Raw genomic sequence first — 16,320 nt, 5'->3', positions numbered from 1 at the left:
CATACCATCACAATATGTATCTGGTTAAAGAGTCACTAACACCAAAAGGAGGAAAGTGATCTTCTGGAGCCGGGACAGAAACATGAATGCATCATATGCCTTCCTGACAAAATCAGAGCTAGGGAACACCAACTCCCTGAGGAGTCCCTGCCAAGTCAGAAGTAAAGTCTCTCCTATGCAAAGGCCCCTCGGGACTCCCTGCTTACTAAAGGCCAAAGTCCTGACTGTGGGTGGTTTTTAAGCCGCAACCTCCATCACTGACAGCCTCCCCCATCCCATTTTTGCTTTCTCTCTCACTGTGCCATTGGATATGATAGGTCATCTGTCCTCTGGGCAGCCTGTTGTTTCTCACATGGACTTATGGGGTTGTCCAGAGGATCCCCAGGAATGCTGTGTCATGGGGCTACAGAGGGAGAAAGGGACTGACTAGAAGGAGGAGCAGAGGGAAAGGTAATGCCCTAATGAATACTGGGAGTGAGAGAATACATGAGAACGGGTGCAGAAGACTGTGATGGGATCGCTGAGCACAGTGAAGAAGGGAAGATGAAGAAGGGATAAGAGGTCATTTATTCTGGAGCTAAATATGAATGAGCATGGCCCGGGAACACAGATTCTGGACTCTCCGAATTCCACATCCTAATATCCAAGTTTCACGAAGTTTTTACAGTAACAATTAAAGTCATGGATCAAGCCACTGTTTCAAATACATTGACAGAAGTGTTTGGTACTCAGTTGTAATGAGTTTTTAAAGAAATGTCGCCCATAGTCTCTGCTCCTTGATTAGAGGAGCTGTTTGGGGAAGTTAAGAAGTGGAGCCTTGCTGGAGAAGTATGTCACTATGGATGGACTAAAGATATGGTGCTTTACCACAGCAAAATAAAAAGTAATGATACAAGTTAGAGTGAATCAGGGGAGTCTGCTGTAGACCTCAGATGCTACCCTTGAGGTGCTTAGGTTTCTGGTTGGTGGAAGCCACCGCCCAGTGAAGTTAACACATTTCAAAGGGTTTTGCCTATTAATCACAAGGATGTTCCAACACAGAGGTAAGCAGGGAATGACTATTAAAGAGGCCGAAGATAGCTCATAATAAATCATAATTAGGCTCTAGCCCTATAATATCTCGGCTTCTCTACAACCTTTGAAGTTCCAGTCAGCCTTGCAGAAGGTTCAGTGGGAGGCATATCTTCTTCCCAGGAACTTGTGGTTGACAGGAGTGAGGGAAAGAATGAGAGCTTCGGAAAGACCAGGTGCGTGGCCCTTGGGCGTGTACCTTTCAAAGAACCGAACAGAAATTAGGAATTGCACCTAGTACCGCCTTGCCTGTGGCGTGGCCACAGCTGGGACACAGGGAAATGAACTGTCAGTGGGCCATAAGAGGAACTTATATGGGACATGGTGGACGGTTGCCTGATGAAGTTGAAGCATGCAGGCCTGTGGGGAGAGGATAGGACAGCACGGGGAGAACAAAGGACAGAGCAGTGCGGCAGGTGCTTGCTGGCAGTGTCTGACTCATGCAGTCTCGGTCCAGGAGGAAACACACACACGCACACACACACACACACACACACGCCGGCGATCACTGGAGGGAAGGAGACAGCCAGTCAGCCTATGATGTTTACTGCCCATCTAGAGTTGTGGTTCAACTTCCCAGGGAGACAGGGCTCACATGGTGAGGCTTCATCCTGGCCCAATGGGTGGTGGGCTCCTGTGACTGGTTAGAAACCCAGGAGTGCAGTGATTTGCTACAACCACCGCTACAGCAGAGCCACACACCCGTCTGCCCCCACAGCAAGGCCTCAGGGAAAAAGCTACTGAGGCCTAAGGACCTACACCCTTGTCTCCCAGACCTGGACAGATGTCCTCTCAAGGACCCAAGAAAGACTACCATGTGTATATCCACAAACCCTGCAGAGAGAGAACAACCTGCATAGCCAGTAAACCTGGTTCAGAGGCCCACTTATGCCTGACCAGAGAAAGCAGCCACCTCCCCAGATGCATAGGCCCTGGGTTCCAACACACAAGTAAAATATAGGCTATAAACTGTCAAATAAAAGGTGTTTTCTTTATTCTAAAAGCCCCATATAGAAGCAGTCCTGATCTGTCACCTCACATCTTCCAAAAGCTTTGTAGAAGCTACTTTGGCTAAAAGGCTCCAACTCATTCTGTCCCACAGAGAAACAGTTGGGTGACAGCTTGTACTTTTTCATTTTGTGACTGCTAACTTTGTGTTAGCAGCTCACCTCTCTACCCAGGCGTAGTCACATCTTACTTCAAAGTCAGAGGCAGAGATAGCCATTGTCCTAAAACTGCATTGACTTTGGAATCCAGGAACTGTAGACCTCAAAAGGACAAAATGCCCCACACCCACTTATGCCAGGCCAATCCTCAGGACAGGATAGCCTCCCACAACACCCCATCCCTTAAATGGAGGGAGTTGGCCTTGAGGAAAGTCTCCACCCTAGAGCAAAATTATTTGTCCTATAGGACCAGGTTGGTCCCCTCAAAAGATACCAGAGATAACAGAATCAAAGCTGAGACCATACTTTGACCAGAGATAGTGCAGGGTGCACCACTGCTGCTCAGCAGGTTACAGGGCAAATAGATCTCCCGACCCGTTCACCCTCCTTGGTACTCAGATATGCGCCCCCTGGTGGCTGCCAAGAAGCTGTGATTATTAGCTCAAATGGAATTCCTCATACAAATAATAAAGGATGGCCAGAGTATGGCCCCCGTTGCTCCAGTACCCTTGCTGAGCCTATAAGCAGGGATGCATGCTATGCTGAGGGTGCTGTTGAGTTTACAAGGTTTCAGACTCTGGGCCTAAGCTGTAACCCTGGCTGTGGCTCCAAGTTTCCCCTTCAGGAGCTGCAACCCTGAGACAGATGAGAGGGGACTCACCTCTTCGGGGAACACTGGGTATATGTTAAAATTCCCAAGCATGGTTGATGCTGTGTGCCTCTGATCCTAAATACGAGAGGTGGGTGAAGGAGAACCATAAGTTCAGGACCATTCTGGGCTACACAGCCACCTTTGAAGTCACTAAGAGGTATGAGTTCCAGTCTCAAAAGGAACCCTGGTGGTTTGAATAGGGGTAGCTCCCCTCCCCCATAGACTTGTAGGTTTGAATGCTTGGCCCATAGGGAGTAGCACTGTTAGGAGGCATCGTTGGAGGTTGGCCTTCCTAGAGTAGGCGTGGCCTTGTTGAAGGACATGTGTCATCATGGAGGTGGGCTTTGAGGTCTCCTATGCTCAAGCAATGTTCAATGAGGCACATAGCCTGCTGATCAAGATGTAGAACTTTTGACTCCTTCAGCACCATGCCTGCCTGCACACTGCCATGCTTCCTGCCATGCTGATAATGGACTGAACCTCGAAAGCTGTAAGCCAGTCCCAATTAAATGTTTTCCTCTGTAAGAGTTTCCATGTTTATTCACAGCAATAAAACCCAAACTAAGACAGAAACCAATCTGTTTTAAAAAAAATACTATTAGTGTTAAGATCTCATGTTTGCTTTCCTATAAATAAAGCCTAAAGACTCAGAGATGGGAGCAATGTGTCACCCTAGCTAGCTAGTTTGCTGTTGACGTATGCTTGGCTGCTCTGAACAAAAGAACTGTCAACTCCACTACCTTGTCAGCACCAGCCATCTGGAATATTCCACGGATACCTTAAGGAAACTACTCAAGTATCCTCTCAATTAGGCACAGCTGATTTCCCAGAGGCTGAAGTCACAGCCTCAGATAGGGCTGTCCTGAGGCTGGGTGAGCCCTTGATGACCCTGCAGCCATTTTCACCTAAGCCAGAGGAGGAGCACATACCCAGTGGCTTGTGCTGAGAGGCAAGGCTGTGCTTGGCCCAAATAACTTTTTTCAAGCTGTATGTAAGCAGGCTGTTCAGGCCTCCACTCATAAGTAGCAGGGAGATGCCCACCAGCGCTCCCTCCCCTGCTGGTGTAGCATTAGTCCCAAGAAACCTCTTTAAAGTGGTCTGTTCTTGTCTACTATCAATGGTACAGGCTGAGCTGGTAACAAAAACCGTCAGCCAAGTGAAGGCAGAAGCAACAGTAGCATCCGTGGCAGGCGAACCGTCACAGGCCTCACCGCAGAAGGGGCAGAGCCAAAGGAACAGCTGATTTGAGAGCAGCCAGGGCAGGAAAGGGAGCAGGAAGCACAGGCTGTGGAGAGTGGAAACTGAGGCACAACTAAGACTGGGGATGTGGGCCCCAGTCTCTGGGAGAGCTCCCAAACCTTGAGCCAAAGACAGAGTTAACGACTGAGGACTTGCCGGGCTACACAAGAATGCAACCCTGGCTGCCGTCAACAGCTGAGGAGTCAGAATTCTAGGGTGCACACAGATGTACCACTTACAGGGTTACAAGTCCTGAGAGTCAAGGACTACAGGGATAGTGGGCACCACCTGCTTAATCAAGAACATTACAAGTATCTCCTTCCTCGTGGTTTCTAACTGGATAGACTGAAGGCAGAGGGGTCTGTCTGGCCAGCTGATGGACAGCCACACCAGCCACAACAGTGGGATGTGCTATCCAGGACACTGTGGGTGGCCCATAGTGATGAATCCTCACTCAGGTCACCTGGAACCCCAAATCTTTTATTTCCACAGCCTGAAGCAACCAGACCCCAGTTCGCCACAGCCTCTCTCTACCAGGCCAGCCTCTTGGGACAGCCATCAATAGATAACGTGAGCAGAGCAGGAAGGATGCCATTGCCTAACTGGAACTGGGCACATGGGTGGTGTTTGGGGAACTCATGTCCACTCTGACCCATGGCCTGGCTCCTCGGGGCCTGACCTGGCTATCACATCAATGAACCTAGTGGAGAACAGATTCCAGGGCACTGAAAATTCCTTTGCCCATGTTACTAATGTCTGAAGAAAGATGGAAACTTTCCGATTTCCAATAGTGTCTACACAGAAGATGGAGTTGATTTAATAATTAATGACTCATGGGAAGAAATGCACGGTAATTTTTTTTTTCCTTTACCTTCTGAAGTTGAAGTCTACACATCCTGGGCTGTGTATAGCCTGCAGCCTCATCCTCTCTGTCCCTGTGGTTTCAAAATACAAGCCTAAAGATGCAAGTCACTGTCACACCCTAGCTTGGCTGGCACTTCCCCCAAGGTAACTCCTGCATGTGATTCACAAACACCCTGGCTCACCACAAACCAGATGTGGCCCTAAGCCTTGGCAGATAACCAGAAGTTTAAATGCTCATCCCCCAGTTTGGAACTCAGTAGAAATTCAAGACATGTAGGGACAGGTACAAAGGCAGAGCCAGTGAACCCCCCCACCCCATCTTGTCTTCCCTTCTCTTTGTGGTGGGCTCAGGGGCAAAGTTCCACCTTTGCAACACTGCCAGCAGCCCCGACTGAAGGCAACTTATTCAAGCTGGCAGCTTCAGATTTTCCCCCATAAGACCAACACACAAGACCAGAACAAATGGAAATGCACTGGTGAAGAGGAAAACAATGTATAAAGTTCTGGAAGGTGGGGAGATCTATGGCACTACAAGATAACAAGTAGAGACTGACAGCTGTCTAGGAGACGGGACAAAGCAAAGGTCTATGGGAGTGGGGGCTGTGGTCCATAGGCTTGAAGGGATCCAGGGAACACCATATTCCTCTAAGGTCTCCATCTCTGTAGTTAGGCCATGGAGTCACACCTATTGTGGTTAAATGGCAGGGGTACAGACTACAGGTTCAGAGAACCTGTTCTCCAATCCTCTGGGTCCCAAATCCCCTATCCACAGTCCCCCAGCTTCCCCTCCTTATCAGCTCCACTCCCCAAAGCCTGCCCTCCCAAGCTGCACCCCAACAAAGGCTCAGGTCCCCACAGTGAATTCAAGCTTTATTGCCACACATTCCCTACTTCCTGTCCAGCCCTGTAAATGAAAAAAGCTGAAGCAAGCCAGGGCTGGGTGAGAGTCAGGAGGGAGCAGGTAGGGTGCTGGGGGGGATGGGACTAAGTCCGAAGCCTACCGTACCCCAGTTTTCCCTGAGTGGTGCCTGCCCCAAGTTCTGGAGCTTCCTTGTGTACTGGAGGAGAAGGCTCATCCCAAGAACATCCTGTGAGGTCCCCAGGAACCCAAGGAGTCCCCTCTGCCCACTGTAAGAGCAACAGTTGCTGCATGCACACACTGTACATGTCTGTCACCATGGAAGCCCCGGCCACAGGGCAACCAGACGGCAAGGGCTCAGCAGTCCAAGCCAATGGACACAAGCAGATCCTCGAGTGCCCGCAGTCGCTGCTGTGCCTCTTCAATAGCACTGTAGGTCTGGACCGTGCTGGCCACATGGAAGCGGATATCATCAACAAGTGGAATGGAGTCTGTCTCCTGCCGAGCCGCCACAGCTGCTGCCTCTTCCCGCACTGCCTCCACGAAATCCTCTCGCTCCACCAGCTGCAGAGAAACGGGCTCAGGACAGGCCGCATCCCACCCTCACAGGCTCCTCCCCATCTATACCCATACCCACCTTCTCTATGACCTTGGCCATGTACTCAGTACACTGGTCCTCTAGCCGGGCCAGGCGGAACAGCTTGGCTATGCGCCAAACACCCACCACACTGTCCTCCTCCAGCAGCTGGGCCAGGCTGCGGCCACAGAGCCGCTTTAGGCCAGGTAGAAGGTATATGTCAGCCACACTCAGCACATCGTAAGCCAACTCAGGAGGCAGCTGTGGCACAAAAAGGAGACAATAGAACACCAGTGATCATCAAGGGCTCCCAGGAAACCTCAGTGGAAACACAAGAGACTTGCATCTCTAGAACCTGGCCCGGGTCCCTGAGGGTGCAGGGGGCGGAAGAAACTGAGGGAGGGGGTCCCATGCCTCAGGCAAGCCAGTGCTACAGGCCATTCCAGGAAAAGCTCATAGACCTGAGCTCTCCCATCCAGCTGTGGGATCCCCAGGCAAATCCCCACATCTGTGGAGTAAAGATACTCCTGCTGGCCTTGAAACTTGAAAGAAAGTGAGCTAGAGGTTTCTATTCTAGCCCACAAGCTTGGACAAGGCTCCTTCCACTGTGGAAGACCACCCAATTTTGAGGAGGGGACAGCTAGGCCTTGGCTAAGACCAAGGATTCAGCTTCAGCCTCACCTTGCGTGGCCTAGAGACTGAGCAGAAGAGAGAAAAAGTAGAGGAACTATGTGTGCCACTATACTTCAGGCTGTCACCCTGTCATCTAACTGACCTCTGGTCATTTGGTCACATGCACAAGACTCAAGAAAACATATTTATTCACCATCGTCTGGTGGGATATACTGAAACACAAAGTACGTATGTAACTTGTCTAAGAACACACAGCTCACAAGAGACTAATCTACTGTAAGACTATGCTCAGAGGCCAGTCCCCAGTCTGAGCTATTAAGAATGTTCACGGGGTACAAAGCTCATTCAGGGGGAAGCTTATGACTCAGGATGACAGACTCAACCACAGAGTGAGTGGCAGGCCATGAGAAAGGAAGTAAGGGAAAGGGACAGAAGGAAGGCTGGTGGCAAAACCTAAAATAGAGGGGAAGGCTGGTGGGAGTTGGAGGGCCGGGACTGGGGTCAACAGGAAATGATATAGGGACACATATTCCAGTAGCTCCGTCTCAGTTGTAGAGGTCAAAGAGGATAGGAGAGCCATAACCTGGGGGTCAGAGCCACCATTTCTACAAGACTTTTTCTGGGGCCTAGCATTCTCAGCTGAATGGCCCATCAGCCTTAAAACATTAACTTCTGAGAGATTTGTGGGAATGCCCTGGAGAAGCAGACAAAGGGACACCTGGGACCCCAGCAAGCCACCTTGTCCCTCAGACCCAATGGAAAACACCCTTCTCTTCTATATAGTGCCCCGCTGCACTGCCACGCACACATACCAACAGAGGGAACCTTTAGCACTGTCTAGAGCCACCACAGGCCTGACTCAGGAACTCTGGGACAGCTAAGGGCAGGAATGACCCAAGAACTGTAACAACCCAATGGCAGAGAGCCCAGAGATCCATTCCCCACGTCCCTCCCATTGGGTGCCACGCCTCACCTCGGTATGGTCACTATATACGTAGTACAGCACGTGAGTGAAGATGTCCGGGGAGATGCCATGCAGGGTGACAACTGGGGGGTCTCCAGAGGCTGTAGGCTCCTCGCTCTCTCGAAAGTGGTCATCCACAAGGGCCCGGAAGTAATCACTGCGACCACAGAAGAAAGCCTGAGGAAGGCAAGTTCAAAAAGTACAGGCTGGAATCTGCCCCCAGGGAGGAATAGGCCAGGACTTGAGCAGTGTGGACAGGAGCGGGACAGGTACCTTGTGACAGAGGAAGCTGGAGTCAGCCACTCGGAAGCAGATATCAGGGCAGCTGCTGAAGCCATCAGGACATGGGAAGGGCAGCTCTCCAAGGTCACCCTGGTGTAGGAAAGGCACCCTTCAGAGCAGAGCTCTTCATGAAAGGGAAGTAGCTTCTAGGTTGCCTAGGAGGGGAACCCAGCTCTGTGGAACCCGCCCTTCACAGCCCCATCCCTAGACACCCCTCCTGTCCACCAGGCAGGCATGCCCTTCAGTACCCGCAGCTCAGGTGGGAGGGCACAGTCAGCCAGCAGGGCCATATCTGCCCGTAACCGGGGATCTGCTGGAGGGGGCTCAATAGTCAGCACCTTCACACACGTGCCAGGCTTGGAAGCCACTGTGGGAGACGACAGCTGGGAATTAGAGCTGGACCAGAGCTGCAGGCTATAACCTAAGACCTTGGACTAAGACTTTGTACACACCAAATTCTGACACCTTCTCGCATTTAGCCTCCAGGTCATCAAGCAGCTCCCATAGCTGGCACTGCTTGGCCAAGCGCTCACAGTCACTTACGTGCTCCACACCGATGTCCAAGCGACCTGGGGAGGATTTAGGGAGCTGAGTCAGGACCTGAGAGTGATTCCTACTCAATACCTTGGTTTCCTCATCCAGAAGGACCTAAGACCTGCTCAAATTGTGAATGGGACCTGTTCTTTCCAAACAGGTTAAGTCATGCTGGGCACACTCCTCCTCCTCAAAGGTGACTGGCTTAGAAGCAAAACATCGGCTCTGGGCCTCCCTGGGTGTGCTGCTGTCCCAGCCTAGGGGGGTCGGTCAGTCACCTGTGTACAGATACTGCAGTAGAGCCCCAAAGGCCACCGGGTTGATCTGCAGGCAGAGTAGAAAGGGAAGGTCAGAGGTTATCACCCAGCATGAACTAACTGCTCTCCCAGAAGCTGGCACTCTCTCCCAAGGCCGATGGACGCACCAGGGGGTGCCTGAGAACCACGACGCTCTTGCCCTTCCACTTGGTATCCAGCATGTTGGCGAAGTAGGTACTGCGAGCACCGAGGACACAGCGATGGGCCCGGAACGGCTTTCCGTGTACCACAAAGACCACATCGCTGTGGATGCCCTGTTCCAGAAGCCTGGGAAAAGCCAGGAAGGGTTGCATCATCCAGGTAACTGCTGGTACACCAAGACACTCAGCACACCCACCCACCTGAACCCACAGAGAGTGTGTAGCAACCCCACCAGTGCTGCAAGCCCCGCCCCCAGCTCACCGCTGCAGGAAATCGTCATAGTAATCCCGCCTCCTGCAGGATGCAGTGACCTGTTTGTAGTCTCTCAGTGCACGGCGAATGGGGTCACTCAGAGCTCCATAGAGACACCGTTCTCCATCAAAGGTGTTGGCCTCACAGCGGGCTCCTAGAAAGCAATGCTTATCAGTCAGAGTTAAGGAGACACTTAGTCTGGGGAGATCTCTGGCCTCCCTCCCCAGCTCCAACATGTAGGGCCTAGAAGCCCTAGAGGCCTTTCTTGCTTAGGTGGCCCAGGCAACCCTTTGGTCCTTGGCAAGGCTAAGGGCATATAATCTGTGCACTTAAACGTAGGCATATTCATGACTACATATGTAAATAGAGAACTATATGCAGCTAAGAGCAGACTGGATGGCTGGTCCTGTAAACAGTCATCTTGATGACTGCCCCCACTGAACCTACACTAGTGGGGCACATGAGTACTTTATTATGTAACAGCAGCCATTACTGCAAAACAGAACCAGAGAGAGCTATGGCGGTGGCTGCCACATGGGGAGGCTGTGAAGGCCCGAGAAGTGGCTAAATACAGGGACTGGAACAAAGTGGGAAGATGGACAGATCCAGGAAGGAACTCCAGGCTAAGCAGGAGGTATTGCAACTGAGAAGACCCTGAGGTAGAAGATGGGTTGGTCTAGTGGGGCACTAAGGGACCAAGTGTTAACGGGCAGCCAACAGGTGGGAGACCCAAGGAAGGCAAGACCAGAGAAGGAAAGATGATCTCACAATGTAGCCTTGACTAACTTTGAACTTAACGTAATCCCCCTGTCTCAACTTTCCTCTCTCCCAATAATTTAATTACAGGTGTGAGCCACCATGCCTAAGTGCTTTTATCCCAAACACGCCCATTTTCCTATCAGCTTTGCTGTGGAAAGAACCTGCTGCCTGCAAATATGGAGGTTAAAGAGTCAGTTTAGCAGACCAGTGGTGATACAGTACAAGAGACGGCCCCAGAACGCAGCCTGGGTGTCAACAGTGGCACGAGAAAGTGGACAGAGGGTTAGAGAGTACCATTTGTTGACTTTAGGGAGTTAACAAGAAATCAAGGGTGCATACAAACGTGTAGCAAGGTCTCAGAGCTTACAGACAGTCAGACCCTGACCCTTTCTCACCATTAGCCAACAGGTAGCGCACCAACTCCTCATGCCCACAGAGGCAAGCATAGTACCTAGGAAAGGGGGAAGCTGTCAGTAGGGTAAGCCCTCCCTGCCCACCCAGCTACCCCACCACTCACACTCACAAAGGGGTGCTGTCCCACTTATCCCGCACGTTCACCTCCACATCTCGATGCTCCAGCAGGTACCTGGGCAGGAAGTTCAAAGCCTGGGTCAGAATTGCTTCTGATTTGAGAGAGAAGAGACCAGGAAGGGGAAGGAGACCTTTATCTCTCTCTGGGCTAGGGATGCATCTGACAAGGGCAAGGCCTGGGGCTACACAGGTCAGTATAGGTCTGCAACTGTGAGCTGGGTGGTGGCAAGAGGCCAAGCCCCAGGTTCAGAAGGCTGAGGATTTGGTCTTGTAATATTTGGGAGAGAGAAGGTGATGGGCCCCTAGTTCAGCCTGATGCAGGCGTTGGGGCAGGGGGAAACAGGACAGATCTATGGAAAAGTGGAAATAACAATTGATAAGATGTCGTGAACCAGGAGGCCATCACTGGAACACCGCAACCCAAGGAGGCTATCAAAGCAAGACCCGGGCTTTCAGAGTTGCACTCAAGTTGAGGGAAGGTTCCTTAATTCTGAGGTGGCATCTCAGGGAACAGACTTAAGGAGGGTTTCGGAGAGGGCTGCATTCTGGACACCTCTGAGGTGGACCAGGGGATTTGAAAGGAAGGGCCCTAGGAGAAAAGAATCTATCAAAAAGTAAGGGCCAGGATCCTTTCCCCTCCCTGCCTGTCCACAGAGACCAGGATCTCGGTTCCAGGTGCACCAGCAGCGCCTGCGTCTCTTGAAACCTCAATGGAGGGGAGTTGTTTCCCTGCACAAGTAAGGGTCCTGGAGCCCGATCTCCCGGGGCTCGTCAGCTTCTGGAGCCCCACAGCGCCCGACCGCACACCCGTGCCCGAGAGCCCTGCAGACACCAGTCCGCTTCCTGCACTGCAGGTCCTCACCGCACACGGCCCACGTCCCCCTTCCTGCAGCTGGCAAACAGGTCGCTAGTGTCCATGGCAAAAGAAGCTGGACCCCCGGGCCGAGCGACCTCGGGAGTTGTCTGTGCCCGGCCGGATGTAAACACTCACCGCCCCGCCCCCCGTGGCACTGCCTAGCTATGCGTTAGCGGCTCCGCAGCGGCACCTGGCGCCCGGAGGACCGTCCGATCCGAACCCGGCCCTCGTATTAAGAAGGCTGCTCCCCAAGTCCCCACCCATTAACCTTAACCACGCCCACTTGGCCTCTGGGGACCCCCTAGCCTTGACCCCGCCCACCCGTCTAGAGGGCAACTCAGTTCTCCAAGGTTCCGCTCATTCGCCCAGAGAATAGCTCACTACCAAGACCCCGCCCCCTCAGAAGAGCTCCCGACGAGCAGCCCGCTGTAGGCCCCGCCCACATTGCGCGGGATCTGTTCTGAGGACAGCACCTCCCCCAGGCTTGGAATACTGAACCTTAACAACGCTTGTCCTTCCTAAAACTTGCGGGACTCAGGTCCCGCCCAGCAGGCCGGGGCCTAGCCCACCAGAACCTTTCCCAGCCTACTTCAGGCTCAGCCCACCCGGCTTAAATTCCACCCAGAAGGCAGTACACTTCCTACACTCCTCCCACATGTCCCTACCCACTCCCACAAACTCCTGAATTCCCAGCCCACCAGCTTCTGGCCCCGCCCAACCAGCCTCCTGTGCCCCACCTACTACTCCAGACCCTTCCCACCCACTCCGGGGAGTGCGGCCCTCGGGAGGCAAGAAACAGGCTTAGAGGCTGAGCGGCCCGCGCGTCTTGGCGGCTTTAATGGAGTCCGGGCGCGGGGAGCGCGCTGGCCTCGGGCAAGCGCTCGGGGCCGGGCGGGGCGGGGTGGGAGCTGCGCCTCGGTCGCCTGCTGCAGTGGGGAAGCGTAGTAGCCCGCGTGGAGGGTCGGGAGGGGCGCGGTGCCGTGGCGTCAGGCAACCTCGCGCCCGTGGCCCGGCGCTCAAAGGTGAGTGTCCTCCTCGAACACGTCCGAGTCCTCAGGGTCGCGCTTGCTGCCCATGAGTGCGCTCCAGCTGCTCGGGCCATTGATGGCCCCACCGTTCAGGCTGGGCTGCTTCTCCTGCATCTCCGACTGGCTGTCGCTGGCCACGTCCAGCGTGGGATTGTCGTGGCAGCCGTTCTCCACGAAGCGCAGCTCCTCACCATGCGACTGCAGCAGCAGGAGAGAGTACTGGGCGCGCTCAGTGGCTAGCCACGCCAAGCCCCCAGGAGCCCTTGGGGCCCAGGAGAAAAGTGCCTGCAGCTCAAACCAAAAAACGTCTACTCCGTAAACCCTGTGATTTCCCTGGTGTCAGCTGATCCCTCCAACAGTACTTTTATACACGGGACTGCTCAAAACTCAAAGCCCATGAGAGGATGAGCAGGGCCTGCCCCCTTTCTCTTGTGCAGGTTGCAAGAGCCCTTCCCTCCTAGGACTGGAGGGAAGCAGCTGCTCTCAAGCCTTGCAGAGTGGGTCACTGGGGTTAGGAGGAGCTTGAGAAAAGGAGAGACCCCTTGGTGATACTTACACCCTCCTCATGTATCAAAACAAAGTACAAGGCCCAGAGAGAGGTAGAAGGCAGGCCTCAGCCCGGCACTGAGCACAACTGAGTTGGTACAGGTTTCTAGGTAAGGCTGCTGGCTGATACTAGGCACACCCTGCCCTTCATTCCCAAGCCCTACCTAGCCTACTCACCACGTGTTTCAGCTTGGGCAGCCGACGCTGCCAACAATTGTAGAGTAGGCCAAGCACAATGATGATGAAGCAGATGACACCAATGATCACCAGCACTACAAAGAGCGTCCCATAGTCACTGCGCACCTGGGTGGCCCGAGCCTGGCAGCTGCTGGTGGTAGAGTAGTTCTGGATGCCAATCTGAGGGTGGAGGTATGGGACCAGGCATCAGGAAAGTCCTGAGAGCTAACATTCCATGTGAGTTAGAGCCCATGATAGCCCTGGGTCCTGGACCTGTGCAGAGGGGCATACCATTCTGTCCCTATTGGTTCATCTAAGAAAACTTTCAAGCCTCTCCCAGTGGCCACATTCTCAGCGCCCCTCACTTCCTCACTGTGTTTCTGCCCCAACCCAACTTTGAATGCACCAGCTATGGCTCTGCACAGCACTGAGACAAGATGACAGTCATGGCCCAAACAGATGGGGTCCCACACCTGTCCCCATCAGTTTCACAAAGCAACAAGGCATCTGGGAGACTCTCAAATTCACCATCCAAGCTCAGAGCCCTAAAGCAAGCCTCATCTTTAGGGATAAAGTAATGTCATTATGGCCATCCATGGTAGGCCCGGCATCACTGGGGCCTCTGTGGGAAACCAACTGCAGCTGGGATCTCCAGGTTCTTCCCTTTCCCAGTGGTAAGATCACAGGTAGCATGTGCCTCCCTGCTGCAGGCTGCTCTGGCTGGCTTGGCTTCTCTCCCAGTGGGAAAGCTCCCTATAGTCCAGCTTCAGGTAAAGGGAGGGAGCCAAGGAAGGTGAGTGTTATCAGTGAGCCCTGGAGCAGGGCCTGGGCTTCAGCTCTTCCCTGCATTGTGTGAAACCCTTGCAAATGTCCACTGTCCATCTGTGTTCCTGAGCCCAGAATTTAAGATCATGAAGAACCTGGTGGAGGAGGAACAACATAGACCCCACCCCTACCAATGCTTCTTCAGGGGAACCTGAGGTGTGGGGATGTCAGGAACTGGAAACAGCCCTCCATGGTTAGAGGTAGCCCTGATCAGATGTGGTCTTCTGGCCTCTGGCCTATGCTACAGAACACATAAGCTAGAGGTTCAAAGCTCCATGACAAGAGCTTTGGAAGTCATCCAGGCAGCTCAACAGCTTTCGGTCCAGCAGGCTTGGTCCTTGCTACCTGGATGGTCTCAGGCAAGGGACCTGATATCTCTGGGCTTTGGCTCTCACCTCCGTTAATCCTTACAACCCCAAGGAGTGGAAGAGGGGTCCAAAGGAGAAACAGTGTAGTCTGGCCCTTGAAAACATTGAATATAGGCTAGAAATACTTGGCTCCCTTGCATATGGCATCCTGGGTGCTATCAAACACAGAGAGTTCCTCTAAAGGAAAGACTGAACAGGTCATGAGGTCAAGGAGAGCAAGCAGGAGCAGAGGTGAGGATCAGGAGTCTTTGGATATCTGGACCTCCAGCTTATGTGTTCTGTAGCCCAGCAGAGGCCAGAAGACCACACTGATCGGGGCCACCTCTAACCATGGAGGGCTGCTTCTGGTTCCTGACATCCCCACACCTCAGGTTCCCCTGGAGAAGCATTGGTGGGGGCGGGGCCTGACTTGTTCCCCTCCACTATGCTCTCCATGATACTTCAGACACCATCCCACTTAATTCCTTCTTCCTTGGCCACCGTCTCACCATGGCCTGGGGGTGTGCAGGCCTTTTGCTTGGGTGGTAACCTGCAATGCTCTTTGTGGGATGGCCAGAGTGCTGAGGTGCACCCCTGTCCTGGAACATTCTTCCAAGCACTTTTTGAGAGCCAAGGATGGTAGAAGATCCTGCAGTGGCTGCCAGTTCAAGTCCTTCACACTTACCTCCTCCAGACTCCTGCGGATGCCACTGAGCATGGAAAGGACATCTTGAGTGGGTACCACCCCTGGAGGGAAAATGCCATAATTACCACAGCACCCTGAGGTGTCTCCACACCACCCAACAACCTCCCGTGACAGGCTGCCTGAGCCTCCTCTGCTTCCCTTCTGTTTCTAATCACAGAGAACCTCAGGGCCCATATATGTCCCCTGCTGACCTGCTTCCCATTGAGTTGATGCTAGAAATCACTTCCGCAGTCCAAGGGTCCTGCTCTCATAGTGTGTGATGCCCATACCTAGCTCCTTATCCCCAGAACCCATGTATCACTCCATCCAGAGCCCTGCACTAGCATGCCTGTCGGGTTTGTTCTTTCCTGAGCCTCCATTACTGGCCTGTGGTGAGACACCTCCCCCATCTGCTCACCCTGCTCTCCTACAAGAGTCATCAGCAGGTGCTGCTCTTTCTCACTGGGCTTGCTCAGAGAGATATGCCAGTCCCCACGGTGGCCACTGCGGTGGCGTGGCAGAACCTCCTCCACCAGGGCTAGGAGCCGTAGTCCCCGGTGCCGCCGAAACACTTCCTAGGGGTTCAGAGGAGCCAAGCTCAAGGATGGTAGCTCTCATCCCAGATCCCAAAGGCCTAGATGGTCTGGTCAGCCCTGGGGTCAGCTGAGAGCAGGGAACAGGCAGATACAGCTTGTTGGTTCACAGCCATCTCTAAATCCCATGGTAAAGGTGTGAGCCTGCCCCAAAGTCTGTCAGGTAGAGGGGACATGGATCTGTCCACTGACAATGACAACCCCATACCTGGGGCTGGTACCATGATACCCATGTCAAGTGTCCCATGCTGGAAAAGACAGCATTAAGTCCCCACAGCCACCGGAGATCAGGGAGGCTGAAAACAGCAGGCTCCTCTGCTGGTCATTCCAAGTGGCTGTCCCTGAGCCTCAGGGAAGCAAAGGGAATGCCTTTACAGCAGGGACTTGAAAACCCATAGAAATGACTCAGAGTGCCCTGGGAA

The 16,320-nt window shown here is 53.1% G+C and overlaps 2 protein-coding genes across 4 annotated transcripts in view; both read right to left on the bottom strand.

Annotated features, from left to right (window-relative positions):
- Nucleotides 1-5,849: 5,849 nt before the first annotated feature.
- Nucleotides 5,850-11,841, bottom strand: ABTB1 (ankyrin repeat and BTB domain containing 1). 2 transcript variants are annotated; one of them, XM_080914079.1, is made up of 12 exons: nucleotides 11,704-11,841; nucleotides 10,834-10,896; nucleotides 10,706-10,761; nucleotides 9,561-9,705; nucleotides 9,266-9,425; nucleotides 9,120-9,165; nucleotides 8,760-8,876; nucleotides 8,556-8,674; nucleotides 8,299-8,397; nucleotides 8,035-8,202; nucleotides 6,489-6,689; nucleotides 5,850-6,415 (listed from the first exon to the last, which is right to left on the bottom strand). In XM_080914079.1, exons 1-12 carry the CDS (start codon nucleotides 11,757-11,759, stop codon nucleotides 6,209-6,211), a joined length of 1,437 nt encoding a protein of 478 aa, XP_080770205.1. In that variant the 5' UTR covers nucleotides 11,760-11,841; the 3' UTR covers nucleotides 5,850-6,208. The 2 variants fall into 2 exon arrangements, with proteins under 2 accessions (XP_080770205.1, XP_080770206.1); XM_080914080.1 differs by having other exon boundaries at nucleotides 10,869-10,896; nucleotides 11,704-11,807.
- Nucleotides 11,842-12,713: 872 nt separating this feature from the next.
- The window catches only part of PODXL2 (podocalyxin like 2), a gene marked incomplete at its 3' end in the record, with an annotated part of 28,252 nt that continues 24,645 nt past the window's right edge, over nucleotides 12,714-16,320 (bottom strand). Inside the window, exons 5-8 of one of the 2 annotated variants that reach the window (XM_080914877.1) lie at nucleotides 15,724-15,880; nucleotides 15,306-15,367; nucleotides 13,449-13,628; nucleotides 12,714-12,944 (exon numbers count right to left, since the gene is read on the bottom strand). In XM_080914877.1, the coding sequence (XP_080771003.1) occupies nucleotides 12,714-12,944; nucleotides 13,449-13,628; nucleotides 15,306-15,367; nucleotides 15,724-15,880 (630 nt within the window). The remainder of the gene's footprint in view (nucleotides 12,945-13,448; nucleotides 13,629-15,305; nucleotides 15,368-15,723; nucleotides 15,881-16,320) is intronic. The other variant, XM_080914878.1, reaches the window with a different exon arrangement.

Source organism: Micromys minutus (assembly GCF_963924665.1).
Source record: "Micromys minutus genome assembly, chromosome: 3".
In the NCBI taxonomy this organism is placed as follows: Eukaryota; Metazoa; Chordata; class Mammalia; order Rodentia; family Muridae; genus Micromys; species Micromys minutus.
This window is presented reverse-complemented; position numbering and strand designations above follow the sequence as displayed.

Coding starts and splice junctions, on each gene's coding strand:
- ABTB1 (XM_080914079.1), bottom strand. CDS start 11,759: ATGGACACTAGCGACCTGTTTGCCAGCTGCAGGAAGGGGGACGTGGGC. Junction 10,897..11,703: donor GGGGACGTGGGCCGTGTGCG/GTGAGGACCTGC, acceptor CTTCCTGCCCAG/GTACCTGCTGGAGCATCGAG. Junction 10,762..10,833: donor AAGTGGGACAGCACCCCTTT/GTGAGTGTGAGT, acceptor CCCCTTTCCTAG/GTACTATGCTTGCCTCTGTG.